General features: G+C 32.0%; 4 protein-coding genes across 5 annotated transcripts; 1 reads left to right on the forward strand and 3 right to left on the reverse strand.

Annotated features, from left to right (window-relative positions):
• Positions 1–738: 738 nt before the first annotated feature.
• On the reverse strand, positions 739–3,827 carry LOC117906963 (cytochrome P450 87A3-like). The gene is made up of 9 exons (XM_034820256.1): positions 3,625–3,827; positions 3,169–3,510; positions 2,617–2,755; positions 2,266–2,514; positions 2,074–2,163; positions 1,931–2,009; positions 1,719–1,825; positions 1,124–1,251; positions 739–1,035 (listed from the first exon to the last, which is right to left on the reverse strand). Exons 1-9 carry the CDS (start codon positions 3,825–3,827, stop codon positions 942–944), a joined length of 1,431 nt encoding a protein of 476 aa, XP_034676147.1. The 3' UTR covers positions 739–941.
• A 5,218-nt stretch (positions 3,828–9,045) lies between these two features.
• LOC117907150 lies at positions 9,046–10,154 on the forward strand. Its single transcript, XM_034820566.1, has 2 exons — positions 9,046–9,324; positions 9,419–10,154. The coding sequence occupies exons 1-2, from the start codon at positions 9,216–9,218 to the stop codon at positions 9,925–9,927; spliced, it is 618 nt and encodes a 205-aa protein (XP_034676457.1). The 5' UTR covers positions 9,046–9,215; the 3' UTR covers positions 9,928–10,154.
• Positions 10,155–11,325: 1,171 nt separating this feature from the next.
• On the reverse strand, positions 11,326–15,280 carry LOC117906201 (dolichol-phosphate mannosyltransferase subunit 1). Its single transcript, XM_034819178.1, has 8 exons — positions 15,103–15,280; positions 14,098–14,197; positions 13,953–13,986; positions 13,808–13,884; positions 13,353–13,378; positions 13,086–13,250; positions 12,886–13,000; positions 11,326–11,837 (listed from the first exon to the last, which is right to left on the reverse strand). Exons 1-8 carry the CDS (start codon positions 15,210–15,212, stop codon positions 11,733–11,735), a joined length of 732 nt encoding a protein of 243 aa, XP_034675069.1. The 5' UTR covers positions 15,213–15,280; the 3' UTR covers positions 11,326–11,732.
• A 1,715-nt stretch (positions 15,281–16,995) lies between these two features.
• On the reverse strand, positions 16,996–25,682 carry LOC117906200 (1,4-alpha-glucan-branching enzyme 1, chloroplastic/amyloplastic-like). Of its 2 annotated transcripts, none has more exons than XM_034819176.1 (14): positions 25,405–25,682; positions 24,339–24,464; positions 23,663–23,870; positions 23,244–23,313; positions 22,889–23,158; positions 21,608–22,514; positions 21,271–21,387; positions 20,930–20,992; positions 19,903–20,010; positions 19,338–19,439; positions 18,585–18,652; positions 18,327–18,408; positions 17,666–17,782; positions 16,996–17,419 (listed from the first exon to the last, which is right to left on the reverse strand). In XM_034819176.1, exons 1-14 carry the CDS (start codon positions 25,483–25,485, stop codon positions 17,216–17,218), a joined length of 2,523 nt encoding a protein of 840 aa, XP_034675067.1. In that variant the 5' UTR covers positions 25,486–25,682; the 3' UTR covers positions 16,996–17,215. The 2 variants fall into 2 exon arrangements, with proteins under 2 accessions (XP_034675067.1, XP_034675068.1); XM_034819177.1 differs by having other exon boundaries at positions 24,339–24,488; positions 25,405–25,492.
• Positions 25,683–25,903: the final 221 nt, after the last annotated feature.

A 25,903-nucleotide genomic window follows, 5' to 3' on the forward strand; every position in this document is an offset into this window, starting at 1 on the left:
CAAATATTTCTCACTTACGAGTTTTTCGTTGGACTATCCATGTCTTCATTACTCCTTCTCAAAAAACTAAGATGGTTCCCTAAAGATGTCTTGAGATTTATATTGGTCTGATTATCCATACCCCCATTATATCTTATGGATAATATTTTATGGTTCACTTTAAAGATTGTCATTTTGATGAAATAATTTTTCCACCATAAGGGGAAATGACATTAATCCTTAAAAAGCAGTGACATTCATAACTAGTAAGAGTGGAGTACTATAACCTAATTTCGATTTACAGTGACACCATAGTCTCAAATTGGAGGAAAAGATTTGAATTAGTGATGGAAAGGAAAACAAGGATATAGGCTTCCTTCAATAGGAAATAAGAAATAATTATTCTAACTAATATTTTATTCATAAATATTATTTATAAATAATAAAAAAAAATTAAACATGGATTAGGGAGCTAAAAAATCCTAATTATACTTGTTAAAGAGCACAATATATATAAGTCCAAATCTTGCAAGTTTAAACTGTTAGAAAAATTGGTAGTTTAACATGACATTAGAGTTTGACAAGAGGTCATGGTAACATGATACCAAAATTTTGTTTGACAAGAGGTCATAATAATTCAACAATACTTATTTAATTCACTCTTTGATTCATGATTAAGGAAAAGCCTACAAGAGAAACATCCTATTCATACATATTCATGATGTTAGAGTTTGACAAGAGGTGATGATAATTCAACAATACTTAATTAATTCACTCTTTTATTCATGATTAAGGAAGAGTCTACAAGAGAAAGACCATATTCATACATATATTAGAAAATTATAAACCAATACCATAAAGGTTTCAAGAGAACCTTGTACATCTATCGTCATATAATTTTGATATATAGTATAGATAATTATATCAAACTTATATTTGAGTCTCATCTATACTTGTTACAATCATCCATGCTTTTTTGAAATGTTGATATGTAAACCATTTCCAAATGTCAAAGCTGGAGATCGAGCTATCTGTCCTCCTTTGATCTTCGTCAACCTTTCCAAGTTGAGATTCTAAGCAGTCAATTTTATACTATTCATGTCATACATGAAATATATGCATCAAATTAAAATGAAAATATTACCTGTAATTAGTGACCAAGACATGGAAAAATGTTGTCATTAGAACTTTAGTAAACTCTGCTCCTGCACATAATCTCGATCCACCTCCAAATGGTATGAAATTCTTCGCTACAACACCAACTCCCATATCCTTTTGAAAAGGAAAACAAAATAAATCAAAAATCATCATTATCATATTTTAGATATTGTCTGATTTTACCAAGTTGACTTTATAACTTTGAAACCTATGTACACATTTTAAAATAGTCATTTCGCATCCTAAGCAATTTCATATTCTACACAAAGCTAAGATGGTGTTATGATACATCTTCTATTTTTTTACAAGTAAAAAATAATGAGAACTTTATACAAATGGTAGAGACTTGCTTCAAAATATATATATATATAATTTTTAAAACTATTTAAAGGCAACTTCAAACTTTAAAAAATTTGCTAAATAAAATTATTTTTGGTTTCTAAAATCAGAAAACTAGAAAAGCATCCAAATGATACCTAAACACTTCATTAATTTTGTATATATATTATATACCTTCTATCGTTTTGGTTTGAAAGCAAGGGGATCATCCCCACAAATTGAAAATAAAAAGTAATATATACCTTCCACCGCGATGGATTGAAAGTAAGGGGATCAACAAAAGCATCAGGGCTTAATTGAAGAGCTGCGGGAACAACCATGATTGTCCAGCCTGCTGGAATCGTATATCCTGCACATTTTATAAGATCCATTTAATTCAAATGCATGTGTATGCTTGGTAAAAATCATATAATATACAACTTTAAATCCATAAAATTTCATTTTTAACACTTACCATTTACTTGAATGTCTTTTATTGCCCTTCTCAAAATCCCTGGAGCAACACTTGCTAACCTAAGAGCTTCATTGATAACCTACATTTTCACTTGGTCAAATAGTTTGCACAAATCTATGTGTACTCAAAAATTATCAACTTACTTGATGAGTAAAAGTCATTGACTTATATTCCTTCCATGAAATTCCAGAATTTGAATTTTCCCTATTTTTAAGGATTGCCTCATGCTCCTCCTGCAATATATATCATTAAATAAGAGGTTCGAGTCCAATAGGGTTATCTATGAAAGCATGATAATAGAAAGATTGAAAGGTTACTAAATAATTATCACTTACGATTAGTTCTTGCATTACTGAAGGGTTTTCTATGAGGAGCTTCACAGCTAAGGTTAGAGTAGCGGAAATTGTCTCAAAACTAGCAAGTAGAATCCCAAACATAACAAGAACGATGAAGTCATCTGATAAGAATTTTTCTTTCTTTATATCATCAACAATCTGATCAAGGAAATCTCCTTTACGACTTTCAGGTGAAACTTTTCTCTCTTTTAGTATATCACGGATCAACTTTATTACCTCCTTTTGGTTCTGAAATGTAATTTATATGGAATTAGTTAAACTAAATATATAAAAATGAAAATTATAACTTTAAAAGTTTTAGAGTTTGATGAAAAAGAGTTTTAGAATTACCTTAAGACATTTATGGAAAGTTGTACCCGGGATATTCAAAGGAAACGAAGCAACAGCTTGTATGATATTAGTAAATCTTTCACTAAAATTTTCTCCCATCTTCTTAATATCATAACTGAACAACTCATTTGCAGTAAATCAAATATCATCTGTATAAAAACCATTAATCAAGTAAATATTAAGAAAAAGAAGTCGACTTTTTATATCATAAAGTTTATTATTATCAATCTTTTATGCTTAATTAGCTAGGTTTATATTATCACATAATCTTGCTAATAACTTCAATGAATATTTAATGAGTAATCTATTTTAACATAAAGTAATGCTATTTTTTCATTATTTTTAATTATCTAAATTAAAAGTGATAATTAGATATGTTAAAAAATAGTTCATATATATTAAATATAAAAGTTTTGACATTCTCTCATCACTTGCCACTTTTTCTATCCTCTTAATAAGGCGAGAGGTTATAAAAAAATCATGGTTATTGATGCGGATATTAATGATCGATATAACAACAAGAGAGATCAGACAAGTGGTTGAATTAAAGCTTGATAAATTACCGATGAAACGCATGTTTTGAATTCCAAGGCAGGCAACTTGGACCAATCATGCAGCCTTGTACGTATCATATCTTCAGCCTTCGAAAGGAGTTTGTCTTTCAGGACCTCCGTACCAAAATGAGCCAACACCAAGTTCCTAAGATACTTGTGAACATAACCAGACGCAGCGGTAGACTGTGAAGCATCCTGACCCACAAGCCTTGCGAAGGAGTCCAAGTACCAGATCTCCACCAACCTCCCTTCTTGTTGGAATATATGGTAGTTGAAGTCTGGGTCCGATGACACCACTACCGGTCGTCCTACCAAGTTTGTACAAAACAATGGACCATATCTAAAACGCATAAAACAAAGAAATAATAAATTTGGTTAATAACCAGTACTAACACTATGCTATAGGTTTGAAGTGAAAACAAATTAGTCTTAATTGATTTGTATACTCGGCTACTTTTTCATCCTCTTCCTGATGAAACTCGAAACGTCCAACGACTTGCTTGGGATGAAAAACTGGATGGTCTCTCCAATGAGTGGGAATCCCATTGAACCTGGAGGGAGTTTGCCATTGCATTTAGGATTCCTCCATTTGTAAACCCAGTGAATTATGCTTGCTATAAACAAGCTTACAACACAGAACCAAACAGACCAGTACATGATCTTAATTAAGTTATAAGTGGAATAGAAAGTACGTAAAAAATTAAGTTTATATAGGAAAAAAGGATGGGTGCCTGTAATTGTCACTGACGCACTGAGAAGGCGCATTTCTCTACCGAATGATTCAAATATTATTTATTATCAGCCAAAGCGCAAGGAGAGGACCGCCACTCACCACGACTTTGAATAAATGAATGCTCTTACTGTCACAGAAAAGGAAAAGTGAGAATCACTAAAATCTCGAGGCTATCAAGCATAGCCCCCAATTTAGACTAAGATAGCGGTTGTTTTTTTGGTTAAATAAAAAAAATCATCAGCAAAAATTCATGAGATCATCTAATATAATTAAATTAAATTTATTAATAATAAATTCATTTTAATTATATTGATTCATCTCAATAAATTACTTTTTAATTGAATAAAAGAAACTTAAAAAATAAATACTACCACCAAAGTCCCAAGTTTAAGGTCATTGGATAAGTCACTCAAAACAGATTTTCTAAAGGCTTGTTTGGAATTATTTTTTGTTTTTCAATTTACTCCAAAGTTCTCATAATTTTTTTAAAGTTCTTACAAGGAGAGGTGTTTTTCCATTTTACAAATTAAAGTCTTTTTAAAATCATAAAATTATTTCAATAAATTATAAAGAAATTAATCATTATTAAGCTTAAAGAAATCATTATTGAGAACATGTCTTCTCGATATTGATCATCACATGGAAAATTTAAGGTCCATTGGAAATTATTTATTAGAATAGTGTTTCCCTCTCTTAAAAAAAAGGAAAACATGTTTATCAATTAGAAGATAAAAAATAATTTTTTATTTTTAAAATAAAAAATAGAGTGTTTTTAAATAACATATTTTAATTATTTTACTTATTTTTAAAAATTATTTTAATCAATAATTATACAAATATGGAGAATGATTAAAAATAAAACATTATATATAAATTTTATTTTAAAAACATAAAAAAAAAATATATTTAAAATATTTCAAATTGTTAAACAAATTTTTATTTTACAAAACATCATAAAATAATTTTTAAAGTTGTTTTTTAAAACACTTTCCAAACATGGCATAATCTTTTATTTTGCTTTCTTTGTGGCTTTCTTTGTGGCATGGTGCATGGTGGAGGAGGCAGGAACTTCCGACGCAAGTAAATTGGCCATTAATGTCAATCATAATTAAAAGGAGAAAAAATGGTATGGCTTTGGTCTAATTTGGCTTTTCTAGAGGATGTTGACCATATATAAAGATTTTTTTGTGTATTCTCTTGCACTTTAATGCTAAGAAGACTACAGTAATTAAAATTTTCACATACTTATTCCTAGAGTGAAATATTCATCTTAATTTATGGTAAAAAAAACCATTGTAGCATTCCAACCTATTCGCAACAATTCATATCATTCATTATTCTATTGATATACATAAAGTCCAACATAAGTTTTTGACTTGTTGACCTAAAGCCTAACATAAGTCGTCTATCCAAAAATTTCAAACCTAATCTAAGCTTTAAGCTCAAATCAACCTACAAGTTGATCCAAGATTGGTCCGAACATTAAAACTCAAGAGAAATCCATAAATATTATATATGAAATGAGATTTGAACCATTGGAAAAAAAAAAGAAAATTTGTCATTCTTATCATCAAACCAACTCTTGTAAAGTTTTTATTTTAAATATAACTATAGTTAGCGTATGACCGAGGTTAGGCTTATTAAATCATTGGCACACCCTAGAGATGGCCTAAGCCTCACTTGAACCTTCACCAAAAGGATTCCAACATAAACCACTTCTATTATACTAAAATAATTTCTAGAATATTTTAAATATTGTTAGATGCAGAATATTATTATTATTATTCTTATTAAATGTTAGATGCAGGATATTATTATTATTATTATTATTATTATTATTATTAGGTTTTTTTCAAATAAAAATAAAATAAATGTACTTCATAAATAAATAATCAAAACTTCCTACCCATTGTTTACTTTATTTGTTGTCCTGTGGAATTTTAAATTTGATATCCAATGGCTAGTGGTCTCCAGGGAAATACAGTCCGCCATTTGTAGCTGTGCCTGAATGCTTAAAGTCTAGCTCTAATATTCAAACTGTTCACCCATTCGTTGTTTGCTTATCTTTTTTCCACAAGAATATTAAAGCAAAGTAGAAAATCACACATATGTAATTGTCCTCCACTAGTTTTAAAGTGGGTCGTAATTCAAAAGAGAAAAAAATGGTATGGCTTTTGACATAATTTGGCTCTTCTAGAGGATGTTGACCATATATAAAGATTCTTTTTTGTATTCTCTCACACTATAACGGTAAGAAGACTAGAACAATTTAAAATGTCACATACTTATTCCTATTGGGAAATCTTCATCTTAATTTGTGGTAAAAGACCATTGAAGTATATCCTCCCAACAATTCATGCCATCCATTATTCTAACGATATTGATAATAATGATAAATGTATATTTGACTTAATGCCCTAAAGACTAATATGAGTCAATCCAAAATTTCCAATTCTAACTTAAGTTTTAAGCTCAAACCAACCTACAAGTTGATCCAAGATTGATCCGAGCATTAAAACCCAAGAGAAATCCATAAATATTATACACGGAATGAGATTTGAACCATTGGAAAAAATAAAAATTAATTTTTCGCTCTAACCATCAACCAACTCTCGTGAAATTTTTATTTGTAAATGTAATTATAGTTAACTTATGACCAAGAGGGTTAGAGTTAAATTATTGGCACACCCTAAAGGCCTAACCAAATTTAGTTAGGATGGCTTGAGCCTAACTTGAACCTTAACCAAGAGAGTTCTAGTATAAGCTACTTCTAGCAGTTGTATGTCTAATAACAATATTAGTTTAATAATAGTATATATCATCCTTTATTTCATTTTTTTTATTTTTCTATATTAATCTCAACTTTTAATATAGTTTCTCTTTGATTGTTCATATTCAAAATTTAATAATTCGTCTCTTAACATTTTAAATTTTAAACTAAAATATGAAAGCACACAAAATTATATGTTTGGAATGAGACTAGATAAGGCAAGTACAAAAATTTCACATATAACCCCGTCTCTCCCCATTTAGTTTTTAAAAAAATAATTATATTACAAATAAATAAATAATTATCATAAATTTTTATGAGAAATAAATTCTTTTCATTTTATGTGTTAAAAAAGAAAAATTAAAAATTAAATTAATTTTTTTAATTTAATTATATACATAATCTAAATGAGATGAAGCAAGGCAATACCCAAATCCCGCATAAAACTTCATCTAGATTTCAAAAAAAGAATATTTGAACTCACCTTTCTTCCAAATCAATAGAGGATATAAGAGTATACATGGCAAGACAACAATGGATATCCAAAAACTCTGCTTCATTATCATTAATTCCCGATTACCCCTTAAACGTTGGACCATATATCATATTGTATTAAATAGCATACTAATAGTTTTACCCATTATATATATTTCATCATCATCACCATCATTATTATACACAAGTTGAATGATTTTTCATTTATTATATTGTTTTTGTTGACAAAACTTTTTAGTAATGTCTTTAACACCATGTGATAAGTACAATACACACTAGACAATGGGGACACCAACAAATTTGATCATGCACATACTCCATGAATATGTTCATTATAAATAATATGGTTAATTAAACCAATGGCCTAACAATTAATTTAATATTTTTCCTAAAACGAGCTAGAAGAAGTAGGTATATACATGACTTTAAGTGATGTTTATTTTTTTAACTTTTTGTTGAAAGTAATTTGCTTTCATATTTCAAATTATTTGTTTTTTAATTCTTTTATTGACTTATTATCTATTTCTTAACATTTTTAATTAAAATAATTAACTTTTTTAATACTAAAATAAATCATTGTAACTAAAGTAAACTTATTGGTTTTTTTTTATTACTTAATATTTAACATTATTAAAAATTATTTAGTTTTAAGTCTTATTTAGAATTAAGTCAAAAAGACAAATGCGACCTAATGTTTTTTATTAGAAAAATTTTTAAATAACAAATCTGTAAGGGATAAAAAAAGTTGCTTAATGAGCTGGAAGAGACTTCGAACCCGGGCTTGAACCTGATTGACTGATGATTGGACCATTGAATCGATGAACTGGTCGGCCGGTTCTGGGTTGGCAAGCGGCAAGCCCATACGTTAGGCTGGGCCTTCATGGGCTTAAATGTTGCATTTTTTGCAAAAGTTTGAAGTCCATTGGGCCGGGTCTCCATGGGCTGCCTTAGGCAAACTTTTAAAGCCATCTTCATCTTTCTCCCGTCCGATGTGTGATGGATGGTTGATGATTTAAAGGAAAATCCATATTTAAATATGATGGATGACTGATGATTTGTCTTAGACTTTAAATTGAAGGAATGAGGAAGACACCAGCAACTAATGCTATATGCTTAAATCTGTAAAATAACAAATAAAATAACATAATTTATTTTTAAAAAAAATTGTAATAATAAATATATGTATATATATGATATGTAAATTAATATAATATTTTTAAAACTTATCGAATAATTTTAAATTAAGTAAGAGATTTTTTTTTCAATTTCAATTTATATTTTCACATTTAAATATTATACTTATTTTATTTAATAGAACTTATAATATTAATACATTTATATTTATTCATGATTAATTTGATAATACTAATGATGAAAAATATATAAATATATATAGTAAATATTTTTAATTTTTAATAATATTAAAATAATATATTTATAATGTCAGCAAATTACGATTGAACCATTGAACGGGAAACATTAATTTTTTCAGTTCAATCATTAGCTTTTCAAAACATTCTTAAAAACTATTTGAAATAGAAAGATTAAAAAAAATTCACTTGTATTTTCTTCGACTTTTCTCTTTTATCTGGCATTATAATTTGATATTAAAGAAAATATTTAAAATAGTAAACAAAACCCAATTTAAATTATTAAAATGAGAAACTTTAATTATTTGGGAAGGCACTCTCATCATTCTGGAATTAGAATTGGCAGGATGCCAGAAGACAAAATACTTGCCTTTGAGCCTGATCTGAAAAATCTTCACAATCTCCCATTTTAAATATGGAATGATTTTGAACCGTTGGATGAAATATTATGACCGTTGGAGACGCTCCTTAAATTCAAACCAACGTCCATCTCCCATCATTAAAAAAAAAACCCTAGAAAAAGAATTGAAAAAGGTCAAAAAGAAAAAACGGATAAAGAAACATTGTAGCCTTACGCATTTCAAAAATCTCTGAGGGATTTCTCTCTTCTTTAAGATTCTTTCTCTTTGATCTTGGTTTTTGAGTTTATTTTTTTCAGTTTTATTTGAAGTCCTAAAATGTCGAAGATGCGATCGAATGGCAAACCGCCGCTGGGTAACTCTCCGATCCAGCTTCGTTCTCGCCGGGTCCTGCGATCCAGTGCAACCACCATCCAGACTCCACCAGGTGGGATCCTAACTTTTTTTTTCTCACTCTCTCAAATCCATGGATTTCACTTGAGACTGTTGGAGTTTTTCTGAAATTTGTTGATTTTCAACAGGTTCTTTGACGAAAACCCTGAATCGCACTCAGGTGATTGAAGAATCTGGGCTTCGACCTGAATACCTCACGATTTCATGCGAATTGCAAGCCTTAGCGAAGATAGTACGAAACGAACTAGGAAACGGAAGTTCAGAAAACGTGGGGTTCCCTAATACTTTCGGTGCTAATTCAAGTCCTCTGTTCGAAAGAGGTAGGTTCTACGATGAGTACAGTGCAAGAAGGAACGAAAGACTGAAGAGAAAGAAGGGCGAAACTGGAGACGTAGGGAAAACTCCGCACAAACTCGGCGTCACCGTGGAACCCGCGAAAAGAAGGGACACGAAGAAATTTGAGAGCCTGAGGAAATCAGTCCCTGCTGCTTTATCCGTGGATCGAAGCGAGAATCCAAGGTATTTGCTGAGAAGCAGCACCAAAGAAAACAAGAAACCTCCAATACCGTTCAACGTGGAGAAGTCTGCGGTCGCCGGAGATCGGAAAATCGGAGCTCGAAGAGTCCGGAAAGTCTGAAAGCTGAGAAATGGATCTCACACAATTTGTTTTTGGTTTCTCAGATCTCAGAAGGTGTTTGAAGGTTGCCTCCAGTTAGTTTTGCATCTCTCTACAGTTCAGTCTGAGACTGATTTCAGTGGTTTTACATTTTGTGGAGAAAAACTTATGATTAGTTGATTGAATTTAGACAAAAACATGAAAATCAATCATTAGGATTTATTTCGTCTCTTTGTATTTTTGGTACATATCGTGTTTTTGCTTAGTAAGTGAATTATCTTTCTTTTAAAACATATTATAAATGCTTAAAATAATTAAAAGGTATTTATCTCAAAAATGAGTTACTCTTCAAAATCCGATAATTATTTTATTTCTTTTAATCAATTAATTATTTTGTTTAATATGTGAAATTTGAAATTACCACATAGGGTTCTTTATTTTTCATAATTCAAACCCTTCTTTCATCAAACTTATTCCAAATACAAAATCTGCTTGTAATGGTACCAAACTCAAAATCTTTGAGTAGCATAAATTAATAGATACATTTCTAAAGAAATAAAACATGCTTTCATATCAAATCTTTGGTATGTATCAAAAAGGATGATCAAATTAGACTATACTAATTTGAATCCTATTATTTTCCCTTTGTTTTTTCTTATACATATTCTTTATTGCTTGATATCATTATTTTATACTTGATCCTATTATATTATACTTTAATCTCTTGTTCATTTATATTTTGATGTCATTTATATATCTTTTTCGTTCAACTTATCATATTTTGAATAATTTAGATTTGAATTCCAATAAATAAAAACCAAGTATTTTATATTTTTTGTATGGTTAAATTATATGACAATTTTCTTGATATGATTGTCAAAAACTATCTTTTTAATATGGTGTCAAAAACTCTAGAATTTAAATACATTCTCCCTCTCCAATCTTTAACATGTTTTACACTTTGTTCTTTCACAATACTTTACCTCAAAACTTGTTAAAGACAACACTTTGGCCCCACAAACCTTCCATAAAATTTTAAACTTAGAACCAATTTTGAATTAGCAACCTTCAAGTGGAATTTTCCAAATGCCTTCAAAATATCATAACTATCCATTTTAATTTTATTTAAGACAAATGTTCTCATGACCATTTGATTTTTGCATATTGTTATGAAGTATAATAGCTTTGACAACAACAGATAATTTTCAATTTTGTTTCTTCCCTTAATAACTTATTTATTGACTTTTTAATAAGTTTAAGGACAAAGTATTGTTGCTCTTTAACAAATTTTTTAGGGGCAAATATTAACTTTTGAATGTGAGGAAGCAAAGTATTGAAGGGGTCTTATTAAATATATATACATGGTACCAAGAAAATAAATGACCAATTGACACATTCAATTCATGCAGTCCATCATCGAGCATTCATAACCCATCAAGTAGGATGATCGTGATCGTGATCGTGATCACCATGATGATCGGTTCAAGGCAAAAGTTCCATAGCCAAAAGTCCATCATGGTCCATGGACAGCGTGATTACATCACTAGGGAGGAAAAGGAATTACAACCTCATAAACATTTGAAATGTTGTTACAAAATGGCCAAAACTCAGTGTCGACTAAAAAACCAGATCTGTGAACAGGGGTTTTCAATTATAGTAGAAAAGAAAAGAAAAATAAGGCTGATGATAGGAATGTTCATTGCAAACTTGACTGAGAACCGAGATTGGCTCATATAATTGGAGACTAATAATTCACTAGAAAAACAAATGAATAATGCACAAAGGGGACAAAAATAGTTTAGCTGGTAATAATCTTCTGTGGAACTTTATGTTGTGACCAAAAGATATGCAAGGCCTTTCAAATATCCCACGATTTCAGATCCTCCAAGCTTTGAACTTCCAAATAATCTATCAACAAAAGTAATTGGAACCTGTCCACATGCGTAAAACCCCGAGTCAAATGAGAAGACTAAGGATCAATATTTTGCAGATCCAATCCACATATCTAAAATGGGAAAATAGTATACAAGAGCATAGTAACATCAACAAACAAATGGGCAAATTTGGATATAAATCTACAGAAGCAGGGTAGAGGATGTGTGTAGCAACATAAATGTAAATTAGGGTTTACTTCCTCCTATACATTTACATGGTTCAAGAACTAGAACTGAGTTAGTGTAAGGAAACATGAATGAAAAAATAGAGAACTTTGGATATCTACAGAAGGTTTAAGCAGAAGAAAGTTGTGAGCAAAAATTTTAGATCAAATTCAGTAATATCAACTACAATTAAAAGGGATCTTCCTAATGACTCCCAAAAAGGCAGGATTCCAAAATAATGATCACAAAGATGAAAAGAGGAAAGGGAAACAAAGTCGAATGAAAAAAAATCATTCAAACAAAGAGAAAATACCAACTGGCAAACCATGTTTTGGATAATTTGCTATTTAGAAAAAAATAAAAATTTGACTTTGAATATCAGAACTATTATAGATTCACATACATCATCAAGAGTGGAAGAAACTGTAAAAAAAGAACATTGAATTAAGTAAAGATTCAGAGCTCAAAAGTTTAGATGATTTGAGGTGGTGTCTAAGAGTAAGAGGGTCTTTGTTTTTTTAGCATTTTATTGAAAGCAATTTGCTTTCAGGCTTTAAGTTGTTTGTTTTTCTATTTTTTCATAACTTATTATAATTTTTGTCTGAATAGAAAAAGTAGTATATTGATTTTTCTTTACTTTTTAATGTTAAATAAAAATAAAATATTACAAAAATAAATAACTTAATACTTAACAGTATTAAGTACTACTTAGTTTTAAATTCTATTTAAAATTAAGTAAAACAAACACCACCTAAGTTTCTTGCTTAGGATTTCAATGATCAAAGAAATATACGTTCACACACACACAATCAAAAATGATTCAAGGTTGTAAACTTCAATTCTTAATCAAAACCCCAATAAGACAAAAATAGATCTCTACCTCTTCAATATGGTAGCCTTTTCTGGAAGCCCGAACAATGATTTCCATTTGGAAGACATATCCCTTACTGACACATGAGCTGATGACTTCTTCAAGCACAGATTTCTTATAAAGCCTTCAAAACAACCAAGAAATTCAATTATAAAATCATTGTAGTTTGAAAAAGGTATTAGCATACTACTACAAATTAATTCACATACCGGAAAGATCCAGTCAAGTCTGATACGCCAGGCCATAGAAGTGTTTGCGCAAGAACATTGGCCCCCCTACTGGTTAGTTTGCGCATAAGATTCCATCCATGCACACCCCCACCTTTAACATAACGCGTCCCAGTTACTATACTTGCACCAGTTTCCAACTGTTTCCTAATAAATAGTTACAGAAAAAGAATTCACACATGGGTATCCAAGCATCCTAACCCATTACTAAAAAATTCAAAGAGAAAAATCGACTAGAACATTTCTTACTTGATAAAGCTTGGCAAATATTTTGGCTGTAAAACAAGAACAAAGCATCAGACAATGGAAGCTTGTAGCATATGCAAAACGGCAATAAGTTTATTACGAATGTGGTTCATAAGCTGATTGGGCAAATGTACTGTCATTGCATCCTGGATTTGATATCCAAACCAGAAGGAAGGCCTCCAAAAATTGAATTGGACAAACCACGGGGATCTACAGCAATTCCAGACAGTTCTTATGATCAAATCTATGAACTCCTTTTTTTTTTTATCTTTCAAATAAGACTATAAACTCTGATTTACATCTTTGACAATTTTTCTGTCAATTTGAAGAAAATTTTTAGATGATTAGTTCCCCAGCTAACCTAGATTTTCTCCTGAGGGGATTGTTTCACCATGATCCAATCCCAAATCTTCAACATTGTTCCATATTACCATCCAAACCATATGAAAAACACTTACATGGTGTGATAGATCAGCATCCATGATTACAACAAAGTTTCCAGATGCATGCTTCAAGCCGTGAGAGTAGGCCGTCCCTGAAATCAAGTCTCCATCAAGGACCAGTTCCTTGTTTTTATTTCAAACAGAAAGCATAATCACATACCTAATCCAAGCTTCTTAGGTCTTGCTCTTAATAGCTGCATTATAAGAAAGCCAAAATTATGGATGGTTATGACAAATCAAAAAATGAAGCGGAAACACTATACTGCCCTAAATGCAGTCCAATTTCCAAATATTATGGCACATACAATGCGGTCTTCACCATACACTTGCTGCAGTTGTTTCACAATTTCTTGAGTCCCATCTGGACTCCCATCATCAACAATAATTATTTCAAAGTCGACATCCCTATACCACACAAAGAAAAAGTTGCATCATATTCTGCAGGTTTCTTACATGATTACATAAACACATTCATAGTCCAAGTTCTACATATAATAATTGTACCTATTACCAGCACAATGTCAAACATAGCATACATAGAACGGGTAGGATCACCATTGAGCAAGATCTAGGGTCTGGAAGAAAAATACCAGTTTTAGCAAGGACCAACCCAAATATACAGAAAAAACAGGGAATCAACCAAAACTTATATCTCACTGGTTTCAGCATTATCTCACCCAGTATAAAAATGCACTATTTTTTCGAATCCCCGTGGAGACTATAGCATTTCTTCATCGAAATTTCATGATGTTCTCTACTTTACAGTTGGACTTAATTGCATTTACCGCACCAGGCCCTGTCCTCCCAGGATTTTCTTTCCCAAGCAATTACACAGCGCATAGATTTTGATTTCAGGAAATCTTATGGACTCCAAACTTAAGCCACTTCTCATACAATTGATTCATGTTTCCATGGATTTCATAATTCAAAACTCAATTTCCAAACCACAGCCAAGGCCCAACACAACCAAAAAAAAAAAAAAAGGGGTAGAAAACCACAAACAAAAACAAAAACAGAATAAGAAAATTAATCAAATATAAGATCAAAAAGGAGGAAAAAAACACGACAATTTTCTGTTTGGTTGCCGAGTAAAGTTAGCACAATAAAACGAAATTGAAATTTGGAATCTTACATGTTCTTTTTCTTCATTTTTAGATACCCGATAAATTAAAAACCTCGGGTGGAAAGCGAAACTCAAAAGCGCAAGATTTAAAGTTTTCCCAAAAACCAAACTACGGGCAGAATTATTAGAAATAAAAAAAAAAAAAATTGAACGAACTCAGCGATCAAAGACAGGGAATAAAGAATACCGGAGATGCTTGAAGATGAGGAAGACGATAAGAGCGATGTTCAGACGCTCGTTGTAGGTTGGGACTATTATGCTATACTTGTTCGCGCCATTCTTATGCTGCTCCTCCATCTACGCTCCACTTTCAGATCAAAACCACGGTTCCGATCCTCTCTTTCACTGCTTTTCTTCACCTGCTTTCTTGACTTCTCCGCTAAGACTAGGGCTCCAAGCCCAAACTGTTATCGTTGGGTTGGGCTGGGCCTTACTTAGACCCATACAATAAATGTGGGCTCAGTAATGTTGCTTACAAGCAACGGACGTTTTTTAAATAATTTTGGCTACAGTATGGTTGGGTTTGGCTGCATTTTTAAAAATAATTTTCGATAAAATAATTATTTTTAAAAATAAACATTTTAATTGGAACATAAATATAAAAAAAAACAATTGAGAACTATGAGCTGGTTTTCTCCTATTTTCTAATACTTGTTTTTAAGTAATTATTTTTAAATTAAAGAATAAAAAGGTTTTTTTTGTATTATTTTTTTAAAAGTAGTGTTTGACTATAATAAAATCATAAATTACATTTTTATTGGAAAATTATACTATATATATTAACATCTTCATAAAAGTATAATTAAATTTTATTATTAATAATAATATATAATATTTTATTTAAATAGACTTGTAAATTAACAAAGTTTAAATTTTAATATGTAAATAAACTAAATTTTTAATTATATGCATATATTTAATACTCAATTATGACTAATATAATATCATTTTCTCAAAGATTAGAGATATGATTAGTACCATTTTTGTCTATGATATATTGATCAAGGGGGGCTTCTTCTCGTATGTGAGGTGCCCCCTAAATTTAATTGATGGTCATATTTTTTACTTAAAGATTATATTATTTTAGTATATATTAATTATTAAAATATATATATAATTCTAACATCTTTTAAAAGGCCAATTGATTTAAAAAAAAAAATAATTAATAATATTTTATTTTTAAAATGAATGAATTTTTTAATATGTAAATAAACGAAGTTTTTTAATTATATATATATATTGGTACTCAATTATAAATAGAGTATTTGAACTAATTTTTATTTAATTTATAATTACTTGGGTCATTTACTTAAATTTCAAATTATCGTTAAAAGTCAAAAGAATCACTTCATTTAGTCTATTATTTATAGTATATTTTCAAATTATTTTTAAAATTATTAAACTCATTAATAAATTCAACTCATTAAATCTTATTTGATTTAAAGTTTATTTATTTAATATAAAATTTCATTAAAATACAATTATATACAAAAGATAAATAATATAGTAATTTTGTACCAATTTTGATCATTAAATACAAATAGTCATTGGTTTGTTTTTTGAGTTGGAAATTATTTTTTAAAAATCAATAAACTTGTTAATGAATCCAATATATTAAGTTTTGTTTGATTTAATGCCCATTTATGTAGCAAGAATTTTAATTTTTATTTTAAATATGGTTCTAAAACAATAGAATCATTTTAAAACAAATTTTATCTATTGTGGTGTTAATTAGGTCACTATTGTGTTTCAAATTATTATTATTTTTTAAATTAGTAAATCATATCTATCAAGTGTAGTTTAATTTAGAATTTAATTGTGTGAATTTTTTTTGAGAAATTAAAGGAAATAAAATATATATTATTAAGAAATAAATATATCACATTTAAAGAATTTTTTGAGAATGAAAACAGAAAGATATAATTATATATATATTATATTTTTTAAATTTAAAAACACATTCATGATTCAACACTTGGATACTGAACCTGGCCCAAAAACAATTCAAAGAATAATTTTTTCAGTGAGGAAAAGTGACACCCAACTGACCCAAGTAACAGGCCTACATTGGACTGGGAGATTGCCCATAGAAGGTATGTGGAACTTTATTCCGCACTCAAACAACAGGTACACAAGCATCTTATGATTCTTTTTATACACAGCCAGCATACAGGCCATACATTATTGAACAGAAAATCCCAAACAGAAAAGGAAAATCCCGTGATTTATTGCTTTACATTTCACGGTGACATGCGGGGAGAAACAGGTTGCCATTTCGATCCAAATAGCGAAAAAGATTCTCAGTCATCTGTAGCCTCTTCCACCACATCTTCTACTTCTGAACCTTCAATCGATCTCGGGTTGAACTCATGGTCTTTAACAGAAGCTGGTTCCTCAAGACTCTCCTGCTCAGCAACCACATCGGCTACTAAAGTTGCATTGGCACCAGTAGAATTGTGATCATCATTGCTTTCTTCTAGACTTTCTTCAACTCTGTAGTAAACCTAAAAAAAAAATCATGAATGAAAGATTAGAAGCTGTAATGATCATATGATCATAATCTGGTGTAATAATCATGGATATTATTTTGAAATGGAAGGTGATGCAACAATCATAGAGCCCAGAAAATCTACCATATGGAATGTATAAACTAAACAATTCATAGAGTCAAGCTCAAGCCTCAAGTACATCATTCCTCTGTTAGGACAAAAAAAGAATAAAACCAGAAGAAAGTGAAGGAAGAATCATACCACACATGTGCGAGCTGGTGAGAGTACTTTGAAGGAATTGGGACGGTTGTTGAAATTTGTTTCAGGGACTCCTGGTATTCCTTCAGGTGATGTGAAATGGTCTGCATCATTGCCCACCTGCCATAAGGAATTTTCCGGTGATCATCAGGAAGACCATTGCAACTGGCAACAACTCATAAAAAGTAAAAACTCATACATACATCAGCGGTTAAGCAGAAACAGGGTTTAACTGATAATCCAAGCATTCTCACCCTAGAACCCTTGAAGTGATTTCTCTACCAAAGCAAATAAAAGAAGTTTTGGGATGTATCTAGATTCTGGTTTTGGCCTTTTTTCCTTTCTTGCTGGGTGGATGTATTCAAGGGACACCAGAAAAGCTCACAGAAATGAAATAATTTCTAAGAAACTGCTAATATCATGGAACTTGTAACCAGAAAGTCAAACAGGCAACCACCTCATGTTCAGACCATATAATCACAGATACATTAAACCATACAGAATTCAATCCTTCAGCGCCAGTATGCCATTCTTTCCACCTGGGTGACTCCGAATTTTAGCTTATATTGCCAGCAGTGAAATGAAAAAACTAAATATTAATCGTCCCTAACATTTTCTGAACATCAAAGAAACATGCAAAATAATTTTACAAGAGATTCCTTACTCTTCCTTGTCCACCAAATACACAAGCATCACTATCCAGTGCAACTCTATATTTCCCTGGCAAGTCGCACCCAACTTTGTACCTGTATGTTTCAAATACAAGTGGTGTAAAGAACTTTACACATGCTTTTATCACCATTAAACCTTATCCAGTATGTCTGAAACTTAGTTGCACGAATCCCATTCAGACATACATCTTACATGGAACCACATTTATACACGCATACACACACCTCTCATATGATAGAAACATACATACCCGTCGTATGTATTATCTGGATGAAAGTTGAACACAAAAACAAGATCTCCACGCTCAAAGACAATAACCTATAAGGTGAAACAACAGATCAATGTTTTCAACATTAAGAAAAATGAACAGAATTGAATGAGTCTACTGTAGGCAATTTAACTACAACTCTAGTTACTAGATCCTACCAATGCAACAAGCTAAAACCCAACTGCCCCTTAACAACCATCCCATCACAAATACAACCCAAACCCCATCCACCCTCCCCCACAATGCCCCCCCATCAAAAGAAACATAATTGATGAGGATAATTTTCTAATCCATGTTTAAAGCCCACATCAGACAGAAATTGAATCATCTGGTGCAGGTTTCTTGGATCACACCAATTTTAGGACTTATCCAGTTCCAGATAAATAATATGAAACAGTTTATTTTGTATCAAAATATGTGTTATATATTTCTATTTGTGCCCCTTATCTCATTATGGTAGAATAGCTCATATCTTTTTCAATCATTTATATAATTTGTATAATATCATTGCATAAGGAACTGAAGATCCAACACAAATGGTCATCAATTAGGCCTATCAACTCTCCTGTTTCAAGTTCAATGAACAGCACAAGTATGGCTGCTTCTGAAAATAACAGACTGAATTAAAGTATAATGCGCACCTTCTTTTCAATTGCTCATATGAGAACAGAAATCAGTATTCCACTCCTAAAATTTTTGGTTGAAAAATAACTCACTACCAGAGAGCATCTATACCTTATCTTCTTCATCTGTGCTGCTCACTATCTGTTTTGTTGATGCAAGGAATGAAAATTTTTCATCCAGCAAATTCATAGCTGTGTCAAATGCATTCATGTACTGGACATGTTCCAAGTACAAAGAAGAAAATCAAATTAATATCTCATGGAAGCCCAATTAAAAAAATATATATTCAAATATGCAACAGGACACATGTCAGACAGATGCTTATGCCTAGTAAGAGAGGCACAAGGAGCAGGGTCCATCATCACATGTGTCTTACTGCAGCCCATGCCATTAAGCCAACATGAATTTTCTTTACATCTGATATGGAAATAAAAGGGAGGCCCATGTAAATTTTGATTAAGCCATTAAGAACAAAACAAATATCATGTGGCCCAATCCATATTAGGCCTATGCACAAACTTAAAATGGTAGGTTAATATTGACCAACAAATGATATATTTATAGGGAAGGAAATCGATAATGATGGAGGTAGGCTTTGCTAATGTCCTAACCAAGTACTATCTAAAGCAGAGAAACTATTAACAAATGTTAAACAACTAAATATGAGATTCTGAACCTTGTATCTCAAGTGATCTGTATCCACCAGTTCCCATTGGCGTCGGCATTTTTCATAACTCCAATCATTGCCTTCTCTTGGGAAGTCAATCCACTCCGGATGGCCGAACTAGAAGAAGCACGGATGATAACAAACTTAGGAAAATAATTATAATAATGGAAAAAACATGGACAAATTGAAAAGCTAATCCAGCAATAACTTCTCCATGGGAAAATCACTTCCTTATACTGTTACAATGAGGAGAGCAACTTATTTGGGCAACTGATTTCCATGCATTTAGTATGATTCCCTTCACTTTTAAATGGAAAATTCTAAGGGTTTTTTTTTTTTTGGAAATTGCTATGGACAACAATTTTCTACTTCAAAAACACGTTTGACAATTTTTTTACTGAAAACGGTTCTGTGAAAATTTTTCTGAAAACAACTGTTTCAAGGAAAAGTTTAAGGTCGTTTCAGATAATTTTCTTATAGGGTGCTCTACACAAAATTGAAATTACGAAGAATACTTTGGGAAGTGCACCTTACTTTCAGGGAGAATAAACTAAGAAAACTGTTTTCATATTTGAGTTCCCTATAGAATTTTGTTCTTGCAAACAAGTGCGAACTGTTTTTAAAAACTATTCTAAAAACCTAATTTTTCAGAACTATTTTTGAAAATGTAGCCAAACAGATCCTAAGGCACCCATTTGGCATCATACCAAACATCCAATCTCAGTCCTTAATGTGTCTAGCATCATTGAATAAAGGTTACAAAGAAGTGGAACTTAGGTACAAAGAAAAAAGACCTAGGTACCAAAAACTGAGATCTAAGTACAAAAAAATGATACCTAGCCTAAGATACAATCAAATGAGCTGATCAACCTCATTGAGCAAAAATCCTTATTTATTTTTAGGGACTCAAATTATTGGAAAGCCTGTGACTAGTATCTTAGTGATACCCTCCAATATCATAGAATATCTGTGTCTTGGTATGTACTGACACCAAGAGTTTGGCTGGATTAAGTTGGAGCCTGGATTGGATGGTTACCTCATTTCCCATGAAATTAAGAAAGCCCTCACCTCCCAATGCCATTGTTATAAAATGAATCATCTGCAAAAGAAAAATAAAACAATCAGCACAAAACAAGAAGTAGAAGATCCATCCAAAGATGAAACATAAGATCTTATGCGAATCAATAAATTTCTGACAATAGGTGTTCTTTATACCTAAAAATAAACTAGTTCAGACACTGGTGGAAAAAGCAATTATACTACTCCTTCAGACAGCCAGGGGCTGAACAACAAAGGTGAGATTTCGTGGCTGTGCTTGAGACCGTACCAATTGATATATAAAGGAAAACAAGTTGCTCAAAAAGGTATATAACAAACCTTGTGAAGTGAGATCCCTCGGTCAATAGTAGGAGAAGCATCCGTTAAACAGGACATGCCACTATACATTTCTTTATCCATCAGGAGAAATGCAATAGTTTTGTCTCCCACAAGGGCCTGCATCAATGGTAAAGGAACCAAAATTGTAGAAAATACATACATATATCGAAAATTGTAGAAAGATACAACTCCAGAATTCTTCAGTGTCATTTTTCTCTTTGGCATTCTTCCTGGCAAGAAAATTTCCATTTCTAGTTTGAAACCTTTCACCAAGTTAGGGACCTAGGAAGAGGGCTTTAAAAGATGAATATTCAACAGAAGTGGAAAGATCTAATACCTGATCATGACTTTCGGCGTACGATATACATTTCTCAGCATATCTCCTATTCGTCAAGCTTGATGATATTTCCTTCATTGACCACTCTTCATCTTTCTTGTTCTTCAAGTAATCAATCCACTTATCAGGTATGGCCATTGCCAGGCGGTAATCAAAACCAGTTCCCCCTTCGGCAACTGGCCTACCAAGACCAGGCATGCCAGAAACATCTTCGGCACTTACAGTTGCATCTGGAAAGATATTATGAATCAGACAATTGGCCAGCATCAAATAAACTACAGCATCAACATCTGTTGCCTCACTGAAATACTCGTTATAATTCCCTGTAAATGTCATGTCGATACCATGGTGATGATACAGCATTGAAGTTACTCCATCAAACCTAAACCCATCAAATTTAAACTCCTCTAGCCACCATCTCAAGTTGGATAGAAGGAAGCGGAGAACTTCCCAATTGGCATAGTTAAAGAGTCTGCTATCCCATAACTTATGGTAGCCTCGATCTCCAGTATGGAAGTAGGAATCCTGTGAGCATTGGCCAACATCAAAGCCATTGAGGCCATCAGTGACATTGTTACTCGCATGGCTGTGAACAACATCCATCAAGACTCTTAAACCTAAGCTATGGGCTTTATCAATCAAATATTTGAGGTCCTCAGGAGTTCCAGATCTACTGCTGACAGCAAAAAAGTTAGTAACATGATACCCAAATGACGCATAATAGGAGTGCTCCATCACAGCCATCAATTGAACTGTGTTATAGTTATTTGCCCGAATACGAGGTAAGATATCATCAGCAAACTCTCTATATGAATTCACACGGGGTTCTGAGCTACTCATTCCAACATGAGCCTCATATATTCGTGGGGCATTGGGTTTTGAAGGACAAGGGTACTTAAACTGATATCTGCATGAACAATGAAAGATGAGGTTAATGTAGCACTTAGTTTATTTGGGTATAAAAAATGTAGCATTTAATTCCATTTATTGCAATTCAAGAATACTTGTATTGATGAAAATAGGAAAGTTGTAAGATCTCCCTAAGCAATCCTAATCTGGTTTTTTATTTTATTTTTCTTTTCCTTTTGAAAGCAACCTCAAACTGCATTTTACAATTTAACTGTCATTGCTAGACTGAAAATTAAGTAATATAGTATTAAATTGTGCCTCAAATAATTGTGGCCCTTATGGTAGTAGGCCTTTGAATAGTTTTGTTTTTCTCTGTACGGAAAATATTCACTTAATCTGAATGAAGTTACATAGAAGATGAATAATTGGCACCTTTCTGAAGGCGGTGGGTCCCAATACACACCATCATATGGTGCTGCAAATGCTGTGGGGTCCACAGTGGCATATCTAATCCAAGCAGGGATTCGATCAACCCAAACTCCATCACCAAGCTTGAATCGGAACTTTACTCGTGAGTTATGAGGTATGGCTGGATTTCCCCCAGAGTCGGGAATCTTGATGCTCCAAACACCGAACTGATTCCTTTCCATTCTGTGGTTGGAACCATCCCATCCATTGAAGTCCCCTATAACTTGAGCTTCCCTGCGATATGATAAGACTTCTAACTGAACACAAAGATAACAACTAACAAAATCATAAACTTGTATTTTGTAAGCTAAAAACTTACTGTGCAGCAGGGGCCCACTCACGGTACACAATGCCACCTTCTTCTCTGTTAAATCCAAATTTCAAATAACCTACAAAATGGAGGAACCACACATCAAACAATTAGATAAACCATTCAACATGGAAAAGTATCCATGATGCAATTAAGATCTATGGGAGTAATGAACAAAATCTTCTAGCCTTTCTAAATAATGCATTTGACCATGTAAACAAATCATCAGAGTCATCTTGATTTACAGGTGACTGGCCTCATCTACACATCGACATAAGGAAGTATCTGTTGAAGATGCTGTATCTCCTATGTACAGTAGACCATGTTGATTTACAAATGCATGATATTGAAGTAAATCCCATTATTTTCCATGAAAAGTAGAAGAGAAAAGCAATAATGTACTTGCACTGATGATACCAAAATATCACCTTGTGCGAATTCCTCAAGACTTCCTTCATATTTTTCAATAAGCTCTTTCTGCTCTACATATCTCCTCATTCTATATCTGAAGTGATCTTTAAATGGTTCCAGTCCTGGATCTGTGTCCAAGATACCAATATGTTCAGTGTCTTCTCCCATGGTTGCCATGGCTGAATTGTCATCTGTAATGAGAGCTGAGATTGCAGAACCGTTCACCTAGTGAAGAAAATGCACCAGAATACTGTTCAATTACGTGAAAAGAACATTATCTCTCTCTTTTATTACCATAAAAACCATTTTGCGTTCATGACAAGAACATTAATGTTCTAAATGAATCCAGATGTTTGAGTGTCTTTTGAATTCTGGTTTCCTTTTTCTAGTTTATGATCTAAGGGATTGAAGAAGGAAAATGTAACATTCTTGTCAAGATGATAGTACATGAAGAATTCAACACTCCTACCCCGAGTATGTGTGTACCAAACATCAAGCATGTTGAGGTACTAGATCTTACACAGAAAATGACTGCAATAATAGACTAACCAATGACATAATCCCAAAGAATAGATAAATAAAGAACAACACACCACATACTTTATAATCAGATGGATAGCACTACCCATACAAATCAAAATTTTGCTTAAGAGATTCCATTCCAATAATTTATGCTAAGAACATCAAACATACCTTCCCATATGTTGAGTTCCTTGATGGGCAATGGAATGTGCAATGGCCAAGGAGTTTTTGCAACCTAGGACCATTGCTTACTCGAATTGGTTGCTGTTTAGCAAGGCAATATTTGTTTCCTGATACCTGTCAAAAATAGTAAATAAGAGCCTAAATAGACCGTCAGATAAGTACCTTAAGTTTGATCTAAAGACACGCATGTTCTAGATATAACTGATGAAATGGCATAATGCAGAAAATAATATGCCAGAAAAACCTGAAAACAGTAATACCGGATCCTCCATTGTAAGAAAAAAACTCAAGAGGACAGGACCTATTTGGTAACTGTTTTTCTTCAAAATATAAATAGTTTCTTCATAATTTGTTATGAAAAAAGGTTGTTTTTTAGAACAAATTTGAGTAGTTTCCAACTCTTCTTATAGTGTCTTCTGAGCAACGATTGAAAAGACAAAGACTTCAAAAACTTTCATGTTGTATCTAAATGTATGATAACTTCAAGGAGAAAAAGCCGAAAAAACAAAAAATAAAAAAATGTTCTCCATGTTCCCAAATAGAATTTTGTTCCTGAAAATAATTGATACCTATATAAGTATTCTTAAAAACTATTTTTTGATAACTGTTTTCAGAAAACATTGTGGACCAAAGCCTTGGTAATGAAAATTTTCGATTGGTTTACACAAAATTAGTTGGACATTAGAGAGACCCCATTTTTCTTGTTTGGAGCAACATACAGGTGACTCGATCAGATTATTCTAGTCCAGATTTGCAGAACTTTTCATTTTCAGTAACTTTCAGCAGTTTCCTTCCCCTTCCCATATTCTCCCAAAATCGAAACAGAGCCTAACTATTTTCCACTAAGCAAACAGTCAACAAAACCAATCTAATTAGGTAATTCAATTTGCATAAAACCTACGCACTCACGCATAATCCACATCAAAACTTTTAAACAATCACACCCCGTTTGGTTGCAGAGAAAACGCAGTAAAAACAAAATAACGAAAATTTCTATCTCCATTTCGTTTCACTCACAGCCAAACAAGGTCTTCTAGGACAAGTTCGAACTTACTGTTTTGTAGTGGTTTCTTGACGAAGGTGTCGAAGAAGAGCCAAGAAGAGGCGTCGAGAAAAGACCCACCGACCCGTACATCTTCTTCAACAAACTCACTCGCTTCGATTCATGTCTCTGTCTCACACTCACTCACATAGAGAGATTTTATACATAGTACCGAGCACAGTGAAATGAATCTGTGCCCAGACACATATTCAGAGGATCGGAAAATCTCAACCGTCCAGAACTCACAATCACGTTCCCACTTTCCTTTGTGAGCAGGAAACGGAGAAAATAATCATATCAAGAAAAGCATTTTCAGAATGAGAATTTGGTTTTATTTTTTTGTTTTCTGAAACGTTTCTTTTTTAGGGAATTTGTCATTTTCTTAATGATGATTTGTTTTTATTTTTAGTTCATAAATATGTATCCTTTCTGATAAATTTGTTGACCTTTTTTTTAATGAAAATAGTAATAGTTGTGTGCATTTAATCCTCAACCACCTTAAAGATAGCAT

Source organism: Vitis riparia, chromosome 18 (assembly GCF_004353265.1).
Source record: "Vitis riparia cultivar Riparia Gloire de Montpellier isolate 1030 chromosome 18, EGFV_Vit.rip_1.0, whole genome shotgun sequence".
In the NCBI taxonomy this organism is placed as follows: domain Eukaryota; kingdom Viridiplantae; phylum Streptophyta; class Magnoliopsida; order Vitales; family Vitaceae; genus Vitis; species Vitis riparia.

What these genes read in the sequence shown, in the direction of transcription:
- LOC117906963 (XM_034820256.1), bottom strand. Translation starts at nt 3,827, where the DNA reads ATGTACTGGTCTGTTTGGTTCTGTGTTGTAAGCTTGTTTATAGCAAGC. An exon ending in CAATGACTTTTACTCATCAA is followed by an intron (nt 2,010 to 2,073) that starts GTAAGTTGATAA and finishes GTGAAAATGTAG; the next exon opens with GTTATCAATGAAGCTCTTAG. An exon ending in AAAAGACATTCAAGTAAATG is followed by an intron (nt 1,826 to 1,930) that starts GTAAGTGTTAAA and finishes TAAAATGTGCAG; the next exon opens with GATATACGATTCCAGCAGGC.
- LOC117906201 (XM_034819178.1), bottom strand. Translation starts at nt 15,212, where the DNA reads ATGGAGGAGCAGCATAAGAATGGCGCGAACAAGTATAGCATAATAGTC. An exon ending in TATTTGCCAAGCTTTATCAA is followed by an intron (nt 13,251 to 13,352) that starts GTAAGAAATGTT and finishes ACTATTTATTAG; the next exon opens with GAAACAGTTGGAAACTGGTG. An exon ending in GACTTGACTGGATCTTTCCG is followed by an intron (nt 13,001 to 13,085) that starts GTATGTGAATTA and finishes GTTGTTTTGAAG; the next exon opens with GCTTTATAAGAAATCTGTGC.
- LOC117906200 (XM_034819176.1), bottom strand. Translation starts at nt 25,485, where the DNA reads ATGTACGGGTCGGTGGGTCTTTTCTCGACGCCTCTTCTTGGCTCTTCT. An exon ending in GAGGGATCTCACTTCACAAG is followed by an intron (nt 20,993 to 21,270) that starts GTTTGTTATATA and finishes TTTCTTTTGCAG; the next exon opens with ATGATTCATTTTATAACAAT. An exon ending in TTAATTTCATGGGAAATGAG is followed by an intron (nt 20,011 to 20,929) that starts GTAACCATCCAA and finishes TGCTTCTTCTAG; the next exon opens with TTCGGCCATCCGGAGTGGAT.
- LOC117907150 (XM_034820566.1), top strand. Translation starts at nt 9,216, where the DNA reads ATGTCGAAGATGCGATCGAATGGCAAACCGCCGCTGGGTAACTCTCCG. An exon ending in CACCATCCAGACTCCACCAG is followed by an intron (nt 9,325 to 9,418) that starts GTGGGATCCTAA and finishes GATTTTCAACAG; the next exon opens with GTTCTTTGACGAAAACCCTG.